Raw genomic sequence first — 19,626 nt, 5'->3', positions numbered from 1 at the left:
ACATACCGTGACGTCATAACATCAATTTGAACGAGCAATATTGACAACTGTTTTTAGTTGAAATCACAATTTTGATGCTCTTTGACCTTCAACTTTACTTGATATTTACAAGGTAACACAAATCATTTGAAACATACAACCATCTCAATTAGCATTGACCTACAACTCATTCAACATTGAAATGTTTATTTCACAATGAACTTTATTTTTGTGGCAAAGCGACGGAAATGGACAACTACGTCTTCGCACGGAAATACGACTACATGCATGCTACAGAGGAATTTCGGCTTTAGTGCAGTAATTTTCCATTCAAACAAACAAATTATGTACCGTGTCCGTGTTCTATGATTTTAACATTTTCCCTTTGTTACGCTTTCGAAAGAGACATGACGTTTCTTGTATAGCTGTAATTTTCAAGTTTCTAAATCAGCTTAAGGTAGATTTTTTTTTTCAATTCTAGTGTTGTTTATATTGTTGATGAAGACCATTACTTTTTTTTCCACAGATTATATCAAGTCGTCTACATTCCCAAAACATGTGTTTCTGTGTTTCTACGGTACCACAGATACGACATAAGCTATTGACGGCTCTCTTCTCTTAAGGTAGATTGCTTTAAATTTGGGGACCAATTTCCCTCAAAAGCAAGCTTCTTATAATCTCTTTATATACGCCATATAAATGTTTGTTCCTGACCCTTTTGAAATAATAAAAGAAATTCACTCACATTTGTGTAAACCTTGGGAGAACAACATATATTTTTTTATTAATTTATTCATAGAGGACCCTAGATTCCAATGTCTAGGTGTGTTCTTGTCTGTATTGATTTCATTTGGAATGAAAGGGAAATATTTGTAGTATAGCTTTAAAGTGACGTAATGCCCTACTACTATTTTCCACATGACGTAATTACATGAAAATATCCCCATGGTAACCTGGGACTTGAATGATTTCAATTCAATACATTATTTGTGAAGGGTGTTAACGTAAAAAATGGCAACATTTCAATTGTCACGACAAGAATAAGAATAACAAAACAAGTAAATGTAATGACGGTCATCGGAGCAGTATAGTCGACGATGAGGAAAGAAAGAAAGAACAAACGAGCGAGCGAGCGAGCGAACAAACGAAAGAAAGAAAGAAAGAAAGTAAGAAAGAAAGAGAGAAAGAAAGACAAAATAAGAACGGCAAAAGAGAGAGAGGGAGAGAGAGAGAGAGAGAGAGAGAGAGAGAGAGAGAGAGAGAGAGAGAGAGAGAGAGAGAGAGAGAGAGAGAGAGAGAGAGAGAGAGAGAGAGGGGGGGGGGGGAGAGGGAGGGAGTCCAATGAATATTTGATCAGCCATCTGGGATATTTGCCGAGTGTTGTGTTCGGTCTGTTCTCGATTACTACGGAAAACTATCATAGGTTAGTGATTGTATTTATTAAGAATACATGTTTAATATGACAATTTTCAATTACTCGTATATTATCAACTAAATATCTGACGATCACTGTTTCCTTGTTTACTATTTAAGCTATAAATATTCAGTTTTCGGTCTTACTTCAAAGTTGTCGGGTTCGTTTGTTGTATTTTCAAAGTTTGACGTGGATGAAAATATGAACATAGATTGACTCGGTTGTACCAAAATTTATTTGCATATAGAAAATATAACGATGGGTTACACTAGAAATTATATTGAAATCTAGAGTCCATGTAGAAGATCTTAATAAAATTTATTTAAAATATTTCGTTACATTTGTGGAAATTTCTCCAGGGAAGCTTTCTGTACAGTCCCTGCCATTACCACCAATTGCGTGCAGTACATCATTTATATAAATATCCTATTAAATTATGAGAGACAATGTGAAGCTTAAGTGTTATTAATGATGACATGATTGTACGTTTGACCACAGTATGATGCATATCAGTAAATTGTGTACACAAGTGTTTTGGACATGGCGCTGTATTTAACGGCACCTGGGTGTGCTTGGAATCTTGATATGTATTGATGGATCCTAGCATTTAATAACTTTGAATACAATATTAACTTGTGAATGCATTTTGCTCTGAGCTAAATATGGTTGCGTAAGAATTAATGAAACTATAATACTACGATTATTAAGTCGACTCCGACTACGGCAACATATCAACGGGCTGTATTGTATTGATTGAAGTCACGGAGGAAAGGTTTGGTTATCACGGTGGGAAGTTCGTAAGGGTGTATTCGTGACTAAATTGGAAATTTATATCGTCTGCTGTGTACGTGTTATGAGATGAAAAGTGGTTAATATCAAGAATTGTGTGGTACGAGACAGATTAGGTTAGAGGCAAAGAATGATAAATGGTTTGATATGAGAAAGGCAGACAAGTAAAGTAAATAGTGTACAGCAGACGAAAAGAAAGAGAGAGTGGGGAACGAGAGTAGTATTTACGATAGATGTGGCATATTAAATGGACCATGATACCAAACACGTAGTTATATTAAAGAACGTGGCACAATTAGATGTTACTCCCCAATGTTTTTCTTCATTCAGCCAAGGAAACTACCAGTGACTTAAAGAGGCTTTGTCACTACTCGTCTAGCGACTCGTAGTGACAACCCTAGGTCATGAGTATTTTCCAGCTGAATGAAGAAAAATATTGGCGAATAACATAATTCTAACAGCACCAGTAATATCAAAGACAAATAGGGGGAAGTAATGACAGTTTTGAACGTTTTGACTCATATTTCGAACACAGCAGAACCAGTGACGTCGAGGCGCGTTGCCGTGACTTAGACACGTGCTGTCGTGACGTAGAAGGACCAGGGTATATATTCCATATTTTTTGTAATCGTTCATATATGAACAGACGTAGATGACGCTCAATGTTACCAGTAAAATGACGCATGCGAACACAGCAACAGTTGCAGATATCTGAACAGGTAACATTACTACCAAAGTGAGAACTTTCATTTGTAAAACGCAACAAGAGTGTGAAATTGGAATTACATATATACAGAATGCAATATGACGATCTAAGTGTCGAAAAGGGATATGACGTGGATGAACATATGTAGGACGTAAAATGGAGCAAATGTCGAAAAAGGGTAAAATTGCACACTAAACGAGTGACATCATGTGTGTAGAATGTAAATCACAATTGCCGAAAAAGGGTATAAATATACATTGAGGGCATGACGTTATGTATGGAACGTAAAATGAAAAACCTAGTGTCGAAAAAAGTATATGATTACAACTTGAATGAACGACGTTGATGTATGTGCAGAACGTAAAATGCAAAGACAGGTATCGAAAGAGGGTATAAATACACCATAAGCAAACGATAGTAAATGGAGAGCTAAACGTCGATAATTATACAGACTATAAGCGAACTGCCTGAAAAGTAACGGATGAAATAATAAACAGATGGTGAAGTCACAGAGACAGTTGTCTCCTTGGCAACCATACATATTTCAGACTTGGCAAACATAAAAGCGCGGCATTGTTAATTTTTGAAATGCACGATACCATACAGATCCATCCTATCAATATCTGGACAATTCTAACAAATTGATATACAATAACGTTGTAATAATTCAAAAAAAGGAACATGAAAAATTCTATATACTTTTCAAGCGTGGACAATAAAGTTACCAATAGAACAATTATGTAAACGGATATTTAGGTCTGTTTATGTTTTATTGACAAAATTTCGGTCAACTTTGAAAATCCTACATTTGACTGAACGAGATCGATTACCAACCGATTTTATTCAATGCATGCGACAAAACATTTACTTAGACGAGAACAAATTATTGACAAGGCATCCCAATTTTACTATTTAGAGCTATCAACTTATGTGTATCAACCCGTACCGAATATCTTCGGTGTAGAGTGTAGTACAGCGCGTTACAGGCTGCTGTTCATTGGTTCTGTTTAATAAAACCATTCAGTAGCTTATATGAAACTTATATATGCTACACTTTACAACAACACGATTGAAAAAATACAGTTTTTTGCTACATTTTGTCTGAATGAAATGCATGAACTAACATGCTACCATGCAGACATCAAAACATTGGCGTCTGCATGTCTGCGTCTAGTTGCAAAATAATATGTTTGAAATAGTTTATTTCAATCAGATTAAATGTAGGAAGACATTACACTCTTGCTATGGTAAATAAAGTGTAGAATATGCAGTTTAAATTTATTTGTTTCTGTGTAGTTGCAGCAGAACAGGCGAGCAGTAACCTGCAATGCACTGTAATAATTAGAGATGCTTCTTATATGGTGGAGGATTAAATTTGAATAATCTAATCTTAAAATTTCACGATAAGAATAGGAAAACCAGCGTAGGTAAGAGAGAAAGAATATTTACGAGAACACTTACGACGTTTCCAGAGTATGAGTTACGCATAATGTGTAATATATAGTCGTAACCTGATCTAACCCGATGTAGTTTAAAACTTGAAAGAACATACATTATGCCCACATAGCATCGTAGAAGACATATTTTGAAAACCTTACCCTTGTTGCAATTTTGGGTAATTTTCTAAAAAAAATATTAATTTGAATATCAACACTGGTTCATTTGAATATTAAACCCCAGTTCATTTGCATATTTGAAATGATTTATTAAAATTGAGGTGTACTGATGCAGACATTAATTTTAGGAGGCGATATCATTTTATTGTAATTGGTTTTGAAAATACTATAATATTTACGATTATGAACATCTGACTGCGTCCCTATAAACTGTTTGGTTAGTGTGTTACGTCGTCTGTCTGTCTGTCTGTCTGTCTGTCTGTCTGTCTGTCTGTCTGTCTGTCTGTATGTCTGTCTGTCTGTCTGCCTGTCTGTCTGTCTGTCTGTCTGTCTGTCTGTCTGTCTGCCTGCCTGCCTGCCTGCCTGCCTGTCTGACTCTCTGTCTGTCTATCTATCAATCATATGAATATATAATTAGTTACAGTAGATCGACAAAGAGACAGGTATATGAATAGAGATTGATGTATAAATAGATAGATTGGCCACAAAACGATGAAAGGACAATTGATTGCAAGACAGCCAGAACTGAGGGACATATATGTACTTGTATAAATAGTTTGGAGAAACACAGAAATAAGAATCGATGTTATTGATTCAAATACTACCACGTAAGCCAACATTCATCACGTGGTACAATAGACATTAAATGCCGTCTTGTTCTCTCTTATTTTTATAATACATGCCAGTTAACGTTAACCTGAAACAGAACTTCGGTCGACGGGGACGAACATCCTGTTATTATCTCTGCAAACATCTAATCGTTAGGGGCAACTTAGTAATATCAAAAATGTCAATATCGCCTTGCTTAACGCAAAAAATACCCCTATCAACTAACACTGAACCAATGAGGGATGGCCCTCATTGGACATCTTTGGAGATAAGTGTTTATATACTTAAATATCCAGTATAAATAAGGATTATTAAATATAAAAGATTATTAATATTGCTCGATGATATTGTCCGGCTACACACAACACATTACAACTTTTTCTTGGTGCAAAGCAACTCGATCCGCCCTTAAAAGGATTAAATGCGACAACCGTACTTATCATTTTTTCTCGAGCCAGAAGCTAAAATGTAGCAATGTTTATGGAAAGCCACAGCTGACTTAAGTGTGCAATTACTATTATTGTGTGTGCAAATACTATGTTATTATGTGCATTCAATAGTTTATTATGTACTTACCTTACGTTATTATGTGCATACTGTATTATTCTATGTACAGTTACTATTATTATATGCGCTAACACTATGTTATTATGTGCATTAAATATTTTATTATGTGCAAATCTTAAGTTATTATGTGCATACTGTATTATTATATGTACAGTTACTATTATTATATGCGCTAACACTATGTTATTATGTGCATTAAATATTTTATTATGTGCAAATATTAAGTTATTATGTGCATACTATATTATTATATGTACAGTTACTATTATTATATGCGCTAACACTATGTTATTATGTGCATTAAATATTTTATTATGTGCAAATCTTAAGTTATTATGTGCATACTGTATTATTATATGTACAGTTACTATTATTATATGCGCTAACACTATGTTATTATGTGCATTAAATATTTTATTATGTGCAAATCTTAAGTTATTATGTGCATACCGTATTATTATATGTACAGTTATTATTATTATATGCGCTAACACTATGTTATTATGTGCATTAAATATTTTATTATGTGCAAATATTAATTTATTATGTGCATACCGTTATATGTACAGTTACTATTATTATATGCGCTAACACTATGCTATTATGTGCATTAAATATTTTATTATGTGCAAATATTAATTTATTATGTGCATACCGTATTATTATATGTACAGTTACTATTATTATATGCGCTAACACTATGTTATTATGTGCATTAAATATTTTATTATGTGCAAATCTTAAGTTATTATGTGCATACTGTATTATTATATGTACAGTTACTATTATTATATGCGCTAACACTATGTTATTATGTGCATTAAATATTTTATTATGTGCAAATCTTAAGTTATTATGTGCATACCGTATTATTATATGTACAGTTATTATTATTATATGCGCTAACACTATGTTATTATGTGCATTAAATATTTTATTATGTGCAAATATTAATTTATTATGTGCATACCGTTATATGTACAGTTACTATTATTATATGCGCTAACACTATGCTATTATGTGCATTAAATATTTTATTATGTGCAAATATTAATTTATTATGTGCATACCGTATTATTATATGTACAGTTACTATTATTATATGCGCTAACACTATGTTATTATGTGCATTAAATATTTTATTATGTGCAAATATTAATTTATTATGTGCATACCGTATTATTATATGTACAGTTACTATTATTATATGCGCTAACACTATGTTATTATGTGCATTAAATATTTTATTATGTGCAAATCTTAAGTTATTATGTGCATACTGTATTATTATATGTACAGTTACTATTATTATATGCGGTAACACTACGTCGTTATGTGCATACAGTAGTTTATTAAGGGGTTTCGTTAAGATCCCCCGCTAGAGGGCCCACTTTCTCGGATTCAAACACGCACGCGCAGACTCGAGTTGCTGTTGTGTTATCCTTTTGTGAGCACGTCCCGTCGTCGTCTGTCATGGAGTCTGTTCTGTCAGATTTAGGTCTGTCAGCTTTCACAGCACATTTCTTGACAGAGGGAGTCACTTTCTCTCATGTGCTCGACATGACTGAGGAAAATTTAATAAGTTTTGGTGTCAGAAGATTGGGTGACCGACTTGATTTAAGAAGTCGGTGCCGGGAAGCTTTGGGGCGGGCCGGGCCTAGCGCCTGGGAGCTGGCGCCATGGCAGAGGGTCTTACTCGTGCGGCAACTAGATCGTCTAGTGACGTCTAGATCGAGATCTACCGTAACTAAAGGGAGAACCGTTTGATTTCTGGGGGGGGGGGGGGGTATGGAGGAAGTAGGTATGGGAGCAAATTTTTTTCCCAGTCAGAGTGACAGCAATTTTTTTTTCTACTGTCAGTCCTGCATCAATTTTTTTCAAATGGAGTAGCAGTGCAATTTTTTTTTTAATTAATCATTAAGTTTGAATGCGTTTTTCATACTTATACCACGTCACAATGGTTCACAACTGTACCTCTAAATAACTTGTTCTGTGCAAGTAGAAGAATTAGCAGTTAGTATGAAAGACGTCTGTCTACGTTAAATTACAACTTTAAATTATAGAACAGTTCCAAAATCAACTATGATCAGTACTAAACCTGCTTTTCTTTGAATCAGTCAATTCCTGTAAGTTCTCAGGGAAGATATTATTTTTTGTATTTCGTTATATTTGTTGTTCCTCAATTTTCATTGTCAACTTGAGAAAAATTTATTTGGACATCTTTATAAGAGATTTATATTGAAAGAAAAACACTAGATTTTAACACTAGTTTAGTGACTCCTGTCTTGTTTTTTAAATTGTCTTAATTTACAGAAACCAAATAGTCCCCTTCAGATATTGACTGTGTCATTGAGATATTGCAACAAAAATCCTGAAATATGTTTTCTTGGGTCAGAAAAGGAAAGGAAAACTTTGTGTGCACTTGGGTTTAAAGCAGAGCTATATAGTGCATGTTTTAATGATAAGTGCTGGAAAAAAACAGGAATTTATACTTGTATTAAAAACATTTGCGGCGCCGCCAAAGAATACATGAGAATAAGGTTTCCAAATTTGCTCATTTCTGGTGCATTGTGACAATTTTTTTTTTCACTTCTGTCTGTTATGACAATTTTTTTTCTCAAGCCATTACAGGATCAAAAAAAAAATTTTTCTGGTTCACCTGGAAACAATTTTTTTTTCTCAAAATCCTCCATACAGAACAATGATAGTACTATGTTGAGTATGCACATAATGTCCTAAAGTCTGTCCATAATATACTATCGCGAGTTAACGTTATAACATAGCGTTAGCACATAGAATAATAGTAACTGTACGTTGAATAATACAGTATGCACATAATAACTTAGGGTTAGTACATAATAAACTATTTAATGCACATAATAACATAATGTTAGCACATACAATGATAGTAACTGTACATTGAATAACACAGTATGCACATAATAACCTAAGGTTGGTACATAATAAACTATTTAATGCACATAATAACATAGTGTTAGCACATACAATAGTAGTAACAGTGAATAATAAACTATTTAATGCACATAATAACATACCGTTTGCACATACAATAATAGTAACTGTACATTTAATAATACAGTATGCACATAATAACTTAAGGTTAGTGCATAATAAACTATTTAATGCACAATAACATAGTGTTAGCACATATAATAATAGTAACTGTACATAAACTATTCAATGCACATAATAACATAGTGTTTGCACATACAATAATAGTAACTGTACATAGAATAATACAGTATGCACATAATAACTTAAGGTTAGTACATAATAAACTATTTAATGCACAATAACATAGTGTTAGCACATATAATAATAGTAACTGTACATAAACTATTCAATGCACATAATAACATAGTGTTTGCACATACAATAATAGTAACTGTACATAATAAACTATTAAATGCACAAACTAACATAGTGTTTGCACATACAATAATAGTAACTGTACATAATAAACTATTAAATGCACATACTAACATAGTGTTTGCACATACAATAATAGTAACTGTACATAATAAACTATTTAATGCACATAATAACATAGTGTTTGCACATACAATAATAGTAACTGTACATAGAATAATACAGTATGCACATAATAACTTAAAGTAAGCACATAATAAACTATTGAATGCACATAATAACATAGTATTTGCACATACAATAATAGTAATTGCACACTTAAGTCAGTTGTGGCTTTCCATAAATGTTAGTAAGATTTTATTTGAGCCAGACGATAAAATGTTAGCAATGTTAGTAAGATTTAACCCTCGAGTCAGATGATAAATTGTAGGAATGTTAGTAAGATTTGTCATGCCAGAAGATAAAATGTAGCAAATTGAATGTTTTTTGTAACATTTCTGTCATGTCAGACGATACAATGTAGCAATGTTTGTAAGATTTCTTTCACGAGCCAGACGATAAAATGTAGCAAGGTTTGTCTCGAGCCGACAAAGTATTACAGTAGCAATGTTAGTAATATTTCTGTCATGCCAGACGATAAAATATAAGCAATGTTAGTAAGATTTTTTTTCTCGAGCCAGGCGATAAAATGTAGCAATGTTAGTACGAATGTTGTCGATGCAGACGACTTTCTGTTTTTTGGTTGACTGACTTCTATCGTCGATGTACTGCTGACCATATCACGTGACCCACAATTAGTTGTGACACTTTTAGTAAATCGAACGTAAATGCTTAAATGTGAAGGGGTTATCCGTATTGTCAATGCATTCACTCCATCGCTAAGACAACCGCCAAAATACGTTTTAAAGCAGCTTATTGAATAACACGGAGACGAAACAAATATATTCATTGTGGTGGATTAGTCTATTTAGTTTCTCACGAATTTCCAATTGCGATATTATTTCTAATCTAAATGTTCTCGATAATGGATTTTACTTTCTTTGTCTAATGTTCACATTAATCCTAAATCTACAAGGACTTATTATAGTGTGTTATTTGTATTGGGGAGCAAATTGATAATTACAACAATTTCACTTTAAATTACCACTCTAGGTGATGTTTTGAAATTAGGAGATTAAAACTTCTCTCTTTTTATATAACGCTGCAATTGTGAAATATCTTGAAAGCGTTGCCAGCCTGCATTCCAAATATCAAATGGTTTACTTGGGTATGTTTACTTACTCTCAAGAGACGGTAACTGCGAGTGATGGACATGAATAGCTGATGAATTCTTAGGATAAACGTAAGTAATTTGACGTGCATGATTCCAAAAAAAATTAACAATTGGTGTAAATTATTGGGCATTGAAGTGACAATTTGGGGCAGGTTTTTCGCTAAGCAATTCTTGAAATTGAAATAGTTGATATTTTGGATGTCAGACATAGGCAATTTCTTGAAAGTCATGACAAGCAGTTGCTAATGAGGTCAGACTTATCAATTAATAGTTGATAATTTGAACTATATTATTCGATTCACAGGTGATAAATTTGAGCATCTTTTTATTTGGTAATCTGTAACAGTTGACAAATTCTCGAAATTTGTTGTAAGGGGCGATAATTTTAATTCAGTTATTCATACATTTGAATTCAGTTATTCGAGAAATAGTTGATAATTTCTGGTAGGGTAGACGATAATCAGGTGATAATTTGGGATAGAATATTGGAGAACTGGTTTAGATAATTGATACTTTTAAAAAACAACAACAAAAATCCATGGTCTTGAAAATTGTAACCACCAACACAAATGTGTTTCACAAGAAATGAGTAAACTAAACCGATAGGCTGTAATCCAGAAATGTTTGATGTCGGCGTCGTTGGACATAAATTCCTTGGTTCCCATTAGCTTTATCGTCGTCACCAGGTACTCACTGCATCCGCCCAACTTTCAAAGAAACGACTACTTCATCATAAAAAATGAACCAGTTTGAGAACCTATTAATCGAGGCGATATAAATTAATGACATACCAATCTAGCGCCTGCTAAACGAGGCACATTAAATATTCATAATTGGTTTATGAGTATATCTTTTATTATCGCAGCTAAATTGACTTTCTAATTCGTCGGCGTATTTTGCTAGGGACTATATAAACACTTTCCGCTTTTCAAGGTATCGATGTCTGTTGAGTTTCTGACTTAATTTCCTCGAAGGAAAATGTCGGTCTGTTTTATTGTTTTGTACATCACTTCCTAATGGTAATGACCGCGGAATAAGTGGGTGATTAAACAAAGCAGGAAGATGTGTGAGTCATATATGTACTGAGATACGACAGACGTGTACCAAGGTGCTCTAAAATGCACATCGTTGTTTCTAACTTTATTGTCATACAACCTGTTGAATTAACATCCGGGTATTTTGATTGATATAGGCAATCCAAAACATTCAGTAAAAACGTCGAGTCTATTGAATACTTTGCGGTACTTTTACCGGCGGATTTTTTAAAACTTGGTTGTTGATATTGCCTATTGTATATCTTTCGCCATTTCAGACGAAATGCCTTCCCTAGCTCTAGTAGCTACAGGGAACAAAAATGTGTAACAAGTTGTTGACATGTGCGCATGCGTTTCAGTGGTTTAAATCGATTTCAGCGAGGACAAGTGATGTTAGTACACTTTTTCTGGAGGGGTTGGGGCGTACAAGGAATCACATAAAAATATGGAGGCGTAGTTTATGATACACTAGAGATGGTTTACATGGAAAATGTTATCTGTTTACTGAATTTATTTAAATACACAGAACGCCCTTCCGTTGAAAAAAATGTTCTACCAATGTCTGTAACGAGTCTGGCTAGCTGCCACTGTCCAATTTACCACTTCAATTTTGTAAGACATAGATATGAAAGAAGAAAATGTCAAAACCTCAGATTCCCTGATGATAATAAACCTACCTGCATGCATATTATAGATGATTGGTGGCCCTCGAACGTTTTATAGCACTCGCCCGTGGTAATGTTCCAGCTCCGGACAGTACTGTCGCCGCTACCGGTGAAAAGTACCAAACCGGTCGAGTCGGCACCTAGGCACAAAATGGCACCTCTATGTCCACGGTAAGTCACGGTGCACTCACCGGAGTCCATGTCCCATGACTTTGCGGTTGCATCCGCACTGCCCGTGATTAAGACATCTTTATTACTTTCAATGTCTAGTACATCATCTTTTAACGCATCTTCGGCCGGGATGTACATCAACGGAGTCACGCCCCGTTTGTGTCCACGAAATATGTGCAAAAGTTCCCCATCATCGGGATCCCAACACATCGCCGTACGATCGTACGAGCTTGTAAATAAAAAGTCACCGGTACATATTAGCCTGTTTATTGGTGCGGCATGTCCTTCAATTGTAACCTCACACTGTCCCGTTTTTAGGTTCCACTTTCGGACTTTCTTATCCGAGCTCCCAGTGTAAGCGAACTCAGCGAACACTTGTACGCACGTAATATAAGATGTATGTCCCTTCATAACATGTGTACATTTCTCCGTGATCAAATCCCATACTCTTGCCGTTTTATCCTCAGAACCCGTTACCATCACCTTTCCATCTTCGCTCATAGACATACAGTTTATGCCGTCTTCGTGATCATCTAAGGTTTTAAGTAAGTAAGATTTTTCTTTCTTTTTCTTCATTCCCTTTTTACCTTTCTTATCTTTGCCGTCTTCTGTTCCCGTACTCTGATCGCTGCTTGCACTCCGGGACCGTTTAGAGCCACCACTACCCATCGTAAATTATCTAGATTACCGCAAAATGAGTGATGAACCACCGATGAACACAACGTACTGTATAAATACCGGTATGACGACACAGCGAGGCGATGTCGCTGTCAACACCTTGGTTTAACGTTACTGTATTGAAACCCTCAAATCCGGGTAGAAAGATCTGAAATACGATAAAATGTTGTTAGAATTCAACGATAATAAAGCCAGTGTGCTTTTACCTTGTCAGCGAGAACATAACGTACGTGACACTACTGTACATTAATAACTCGGTCCCACATAAACACGAAATCCCCGCCATGTCGCATACACTGTCGTGTTACCGAATCTGAAAATATGGCGGACTCGCTAGTGGTATACGTACAGAATTATACGTTGTCTTCTCTGAGAAATAAACCACCGGTTTTTCAGTAATTCATCGACAGTTATTTTTGAGAAAGAGAATAAATGAAAAAAAGGGTAGCGCAAAGAAAGAAAATTTCAATGGTTCTATGCTTACTGAATGGTCTGCATACACTTGCAATCGATTGCAGTCTTTTCCTACTTCAACGAGATAGACCACACTCACTTTGATACGGGGGTGGTCAGCCTGTATGGACGGGGTGAAACCTCCGACAATTATTTATGTTGATTTTCCAATGACAAAAATGAACTGAGTTCTCGGAGAGTAAGGTGCTGTCAGAGATAAAACACAACTTTCCAGCTTTCCTAAACTTCGAACTATCGTTAATAATTTAAGTAGTGGTGATAATATCAGATGATATTTATTTAAAACCTGTTCGCGTTTTCAAATTGAATTTCCTCGACTGTGAATACGAGAAGGCAGGAATCGATCAGTTTGTCTTTTAGAATTAGCTCAGACCCGTAATAGAAGATTCTCATTTGCATAACAAATCCCTCATTTGCGTGCGCAGTCGTTTCATTCAGCAGTCAATACCTATTGATCGCTTAAGTGGGAACCTGTTTCCGTTGTCATGGCGACGAAAGTAAACGCTTCCCAGCGTTGCATATCTTCATACTGCGTCGAATCAATAGGGGAACGTGGACTTTTAACGATGGAGCTGAAAGCAGGCAATTGTATTTTGTGTGTCGACTATCTATCTATCTATCTATCTATCTATCTATCTATCTATCTATCTATCTATCTATCTATCTATCTATCTATCTATCTATCTATCTATCTATCTATCTATCTATCTATCTATCTATCTATCTATCTATCTATCTATCTATCTATCTATCTATCTATCTATCTATCTATCTATCTATCACTCAAATGACTTGTCATATTATTTATCATCAATTTTGAAAGGACACCTAATTAAGAAGACCTGCCGATGTAGAACGCAAACGTTCATTGTTGCCCATCACTAAATTGCTAGCATTTGATGTATATGACCCCCCCCCCCCCAAAGTCTTCTTATGGTGTAACCGTGGCATATTTCAGCTTTGCATTAAGCCTGCTACATCAATGGTAGTTTCTCGTATATCCATCGAGACGACTTGTATGTCGGTTAAAGTTCATTTTCAAGGTGATGACGTAGAATTGATCATTGAAGGTATTCTCTCTACCCCCCAGCCCATGACACTGTGAAATGTTACTGCAGCTATACTTTTTTTGCTTCAAAATAGTAATTTTCAAAATCTTTAGAACGTAGCCGAGTACATGTAAATATGTCTTGGTCAAACAGGAATACACTCACAGAATGAATCAAAGAGTACAGGATGTACTTGAGGTCTTTACCCTATATATCCTGTTATACACTAACGTGAGAACCTGGGAGTGAAAAATTGGCCTTTAAGTCAAAACCAAGTGCAATCTCATCTGTGGATCCACACAAGAACTGATTATCATGCTTTTGTCCAGGACCAACATTTCCTGAAGTTCTGCCAGATAACCGTTCTTTTTTGTCCCTACCTGGAATACTCTGCCACAATCAATTAAAACTGACGTTGACCCAAGTATTTTCAAAGAACTCCTTACCACCTACACTTCCTAATTCTAAAATGCTTTCGCTTGTTTGAGGGTTTGCACGTTTATAGCCATGTTGTTGACGGTTGGTGCAGTAAAGACAGGACAACCCTTAAGACAAGATACCCAAATTTTATCAAAATCCGAACTGGGCCCTTTGAGTTATATTTTTTGTTTATGTATTTATATTTTATTTATGCCCTTAGATAGTCCCTTTTCTACCCAGCATGTAGATGTTTCGTGCTCTAATTCCGATCGAATGACGTAAGTAAAGGCAGATGACGCTATGTATTTCCTAGATTTAGATCGAGTGATCACCACTTCGGTGGAAAAGCCAAGAAAGATATAGTTTTACAGTTGCACGACCTCACGTGCGATGGCACACGTGACGTGACTAGCATACAAATCAATTTGAGAAATTTGGTCTGTTTACAGGGTCTAGAACATCAAAAATGTAAATATTGAATCATAATCTTTACTGAGAGTAATCTTTATTTATACTGGATATTTGTTTTATCAATTTATTATAAACTTGTCTCTAAAGGAGTCCACTGAGACGCCGACTCTCATGAACTAAGTACTTTAATGCAGGAGGAAACCGGAGTGCAGAGGAAAATCTGCGTTGTTCGGTAGAGCCTAACTGAATGACTTTTGTCTTATTTACTGCATGGCAAATTGTATCAAATCCAGATCTGGGCTCGAAGTTCGACCACAGTAGTAATAGCCATGGTATTTAACCACTCAGTTACCGATAATACATATTTGACGGTAAGACACATCATTAAATACACTCTATAAACAATCGACCATTAATTATACAGACAAACAAACAAACAAACAAACAAACAAATAAACTAAAATAATAACCATGAAACCCAGCACACGAACGTAATAAACTTAAGAAAAACAAACACAAACACACACACGTTGACTCACAATTGAATTCTACTTGATTATAATAATTTACAGAGGAATTAGATAATTGCCTTCTTTCATCAAAAAGAGTTGTCATGTCCCTTGATGATAGATAATGATGGAAAAAAATCATCAATGATCAAAGTGTTTCAGATATGTCTATTTCATGCATTTGTAAGGTTTCTGGTAACGAACATCAATTAAAGGAGAAGGTTGACGGAGGAAGGAATTAATTTCCGCAGCGGAAGGCTAGAACCCAATTATTTACGTCATTCTCTACCATCTAACTATGCTTATTTTATCTTTCAATAAATTTATGTCCGTTAAAGACAGAATTTGATATACGAGCCTTCGTTGCAATGTGTTATTATTTTGAACACCGCACATGCGATATTTTTGTTATTGCTGTTGTTCTAGCAACAACAAATCAATTTGTAAATATACTTAATTAAACATTCGACCACCAAATCGACAAACAAAAAACCCCAAAATTATAACCCTGAAACCCAGCACACCAACGTCAACATCCATTGATGATAGATAAATAACTTATGAAAAAATTATTTATGTAAAAATAATGGAAAAATCATCATGATTTAAAATACTTTAAATAAAAATATGAAATATTACTGAAACTGCACACAATTTGCTGTAGTTGAGTTCAGGAACTGCCAACGAGTTGGGCATTTAATATCAGCACAGCATAACTTTTTTATGTAGATTTACTGTTGATATTGTGTATATTGTACCTGGTATGATTCTGAGACTGAGGCTGAATTCGAAGAATACTATAGGTACAGATATGCACTGGAGGAATTAAAATCCAAACACAAACTCTACAGATTTCCAAAAGTAGGGGCCAAGAGTCAAAATCGGGGTCAATTTACAATCATTGTTCTACGTTTCTTGGCTACGCTAGCTGTTTGGTCACACTCGGGTCAGTGTGGTACTGGAGTGATGTGATGAGTATACGATATTTGATGTGCTCTCGTCTTCAGTTCTTGTAAGTTTACTTTTTGAGTAAGTGTTTTGAAATAGTTGACATCCTTGGCTGTAAGAACAGTTGAGGGTAGTAGGTTAATACATTCACGGATCGATTTGGGATAAAGTGAATATTGATAACGTCTTTTGTTGAATGACGGTTCATGCAGGATGTGTGGACCTGTGCTTTGCCTAATAGTTTTGTCCTATACAATACTCAGCCTGGGTCGATCTCGGAAGCAGGACTAAGCCTGTGGTGTCTAAAAATTTGGGAAGATTGACCGCTTAGAAATTACCAGTCCTGTGCATTACGGTGTGTCTCTGTATGTGAATGCAACATAGTCAAAGTTAACTAATAAACCCAAAGTAATCGATTCCTTCAAGATCCATAAGTTGTTGTGTGTACAGCTTCAAACATCAATTCCAGACTTTTATTTTAAGTCCATAATTACGTTTCTAGTTTCAGGTTTCTTGACAATAATTCAATAACCGACAGAAATATTGTTTATATATCTCCTTGGTATTGATTTTCCTTTCAACCACTGTCTTCAATGGAAGTAGATTCATAAAATTTGTTCGTGTTCGAGAAATTCATTTTTGAAACTGAAATTACCGCCGGTTGCTGAATGTAGAGCAGGGCGTGTACGTGCATGATTAGCGTGTCAGCATAGTTTGGACTAGTCTTACCCGTGATCATGTATTCCGTCGGTGAATTTGTAATTAAATTGTTTGAAAATGGCATAAGGCCTGTGGTTTAGATTACACTAAATCTTAGAGTTAGTACAATTGTAATGTCTTGATGCATCGATAAAATATACATTATGCTAGGAATATTTTAATATTTTAATCAAGGGTGTATGTAAGTATTTTCACCTGATTAAAAAAAATACAACTCAGTGTGTGCTACTTTAACTATGCGTCAGTAATTAGAATACTTATCTTGTAGTGTACATTATGAACCCCCCCCCCCCCTTTAAGCTACATTTATGCCCCTTTAATGTTCCTGGTAAAACAATGTAACGTACACAATGTTTGGTGCCAACTTATGATTCAAAGTGTTCTTGACAACCAATGTTGATAATTATCGAAAAACACAACTCGAGTTATTTACATGAAGCTTTCAACTAACATTTGAACATTTCTCTAACATTGACACTTCATTGATTGTTGCAATATCAAATATTTTAAGTCTAGCGACGGGTAACTCTGTTCACATTGTTGTTCTAAGTACACGATGATTCTGGCAGAAGGTAAACACTGTTAACAGATTTTAACTTCCTTCAGCAAATAAGTAATCCTGCTTTTTTTTCAATGCACAACTCTTCCCTTCTAAACATAGATCTTATACGCAAACAGAATTATACGTGATGATAACAAAGACGGAGTAAATGAACGTGTTGAGTGTCTTCGACTTAGCTCCTAGCACGTAACGTTAAATTTCTTCAATCATGTGTATAATACGTATGTAAAAATATCTTGGTAATTGCGCCTTTGTGCATATATTTTTATTATGTTTTTTTCAAACAAAAACATTTTTCTTAGCATTTTATTTTTTTTAAGCACGTCCGACCACTAAAGGATGATGAATTAGTTCGATGAATTAGTTCATAGATTTAGCATTTACATGATCATGCGCTCTCTCGTTTTTAACACCAGAAGTCGAGCGAAAAACCTTCCAATAAGCGAATGCAAATCGAAGAATGATCCTGGTAAAGGTTTTTTAAGTTTGATAGGCAAGTCTTTATGCTAAATGAACAGTCCACGATTCAATATTATCACAAAAATCAATTAATTGTGAAGATAGTACTAGCGCTAGTTCGAAAGTCGAAATATAATCGTGTATGTACCTTACATTGATAAATTTAACTGGGTCAAATTTGCAACTAAAATTTGTGTATAAAACCAACTCAATACACACTTAAACTTATCTAGAAACAAATCCGAGTCGAAACGCTGTACTAAACATGTTTATATGAAACTGTACTAAATTGACCTTGTAAAGCGTACGAACACCTTATCCCACCCCCTGAACGCACAGTCATATACAATACAATTTCGATTCCAAACGTCGACAGCTAACATGCTGAAAACATTGCACGGTGATAAACTGATCATAATTATACATGTCACACAGGCGTTTTAGTTCTTATGCTATGATCATAAACGTGTGATGAATTTGAATTTGAAAATTTGTGGCAAATTAAAGAAATATACCAATAAGCAAAAAAAATTCTGTACTGAAGCAAATTTTTTTTCTTCCTTTGTCAAAAATGTAAATTTTTACGAACAAAGTTCTTTCAGTACGCATAGGGACAAATACTAACACTTTACTCGTACAGGCTTAAGCTTACAACTGAAAAAAAATGCTCTTGTGATATGAAGAAAATTTACCTTCTCATGAATTCAAATAAGAAAACTCCAAAATTATATTACTCACCAAAAATTTTGAGTTGTTACTTCCCTCGCAAAGAATTGGAAAAACAAGGTTCTGTGCTCAGCGCGCGACGACAGGGTTGTGATCAGGGCTTGGTATATCCCATCATACATTGCAACGTGATGCGTGTTGGGGAAACTGATCATGAATCCAATATCCCACCTGTTGGAGGTCCCGGTGGACTACTTTTTCACTGACTAATACCACTCTGAGATATCTCCTTGCAACGCATCGATATGTGAGTTGACAATAGATGTTCCTATATTCAAAACAAGCTATCGATGAGTATTCTTCTGTTCCCAGGGAGACGATCGGTTCATCAATCACCTTTATGCCATTATTTGTATGAAGCCAATGATAAGAGTAGCGGTAAAGAAAATATTCGGTTGAAAAGCAGTCGCCGAACCGATTAAAGTGAATGAATGAATGAAGGTATATACCCACGAGA

At 35.0% G+C, this 19,626-nt stretch overlaps 1 protein-coding gene across 3 annotated transcripts in view; it reads right to left on the bottom strand.

Moving 5' to 3' along the window:
* The window catches only part of LOC144450671 (uncharacterized), a 37,168-nt gene extending 17,898 nt beyond the window's left edge, over nucleotides 1-19,270 (bottom strand). Inside the window, exons 1-2 of one of the 3 annotated variants that reach the window (XM_078141324.1) lie at nucleotides 19,182-19,270; nucleotides 12,055-13,039 (exon numbers count right to left, since the gene is read on the bottom strand). In XM_078141324.1, the coding sequence (XP_077997450.1) occupies nucleotides 12,055-12,882 (828 nt within the window). In that variant the 5' untranslated portion in view covers nucleotides 12,883-13,039; nucleotides 19,182-19,270. Of the gene's footprint in view, nucleotides 1-12,054; nucleotides 13,040-13,240; nucleotides 13,309-13,375; nucleotides 13,418-19,181 lie in introns of those variants that run through there. The other 2 variants (XM_078141322.1, XM_078141323.1) reach the window with 2 other exon arrangements.
* Between the last annotated feature and the right edge of the window lie 356 nt (nucleotides 19,271-19,626).

Source organism: Glandiceps talaboti, chromosome 20 (assembly GCF_964340395.1).
Source record: "Glandiceps talaboti chromosome 20, keGlaTala1.1, whole genome shotgun sequence".
Lineage (NCBI taxonomy): Eukaryota > Metazoa > Hemichordata > Enteropneusta > Spengelidae > Glandiceps > Glandiceps talaboti.
The sequence above is the reverse complement of the archived record's forward strand: the minus strand, read 5'-3'. Positions and strand labels throughout refer to the sequence as shown.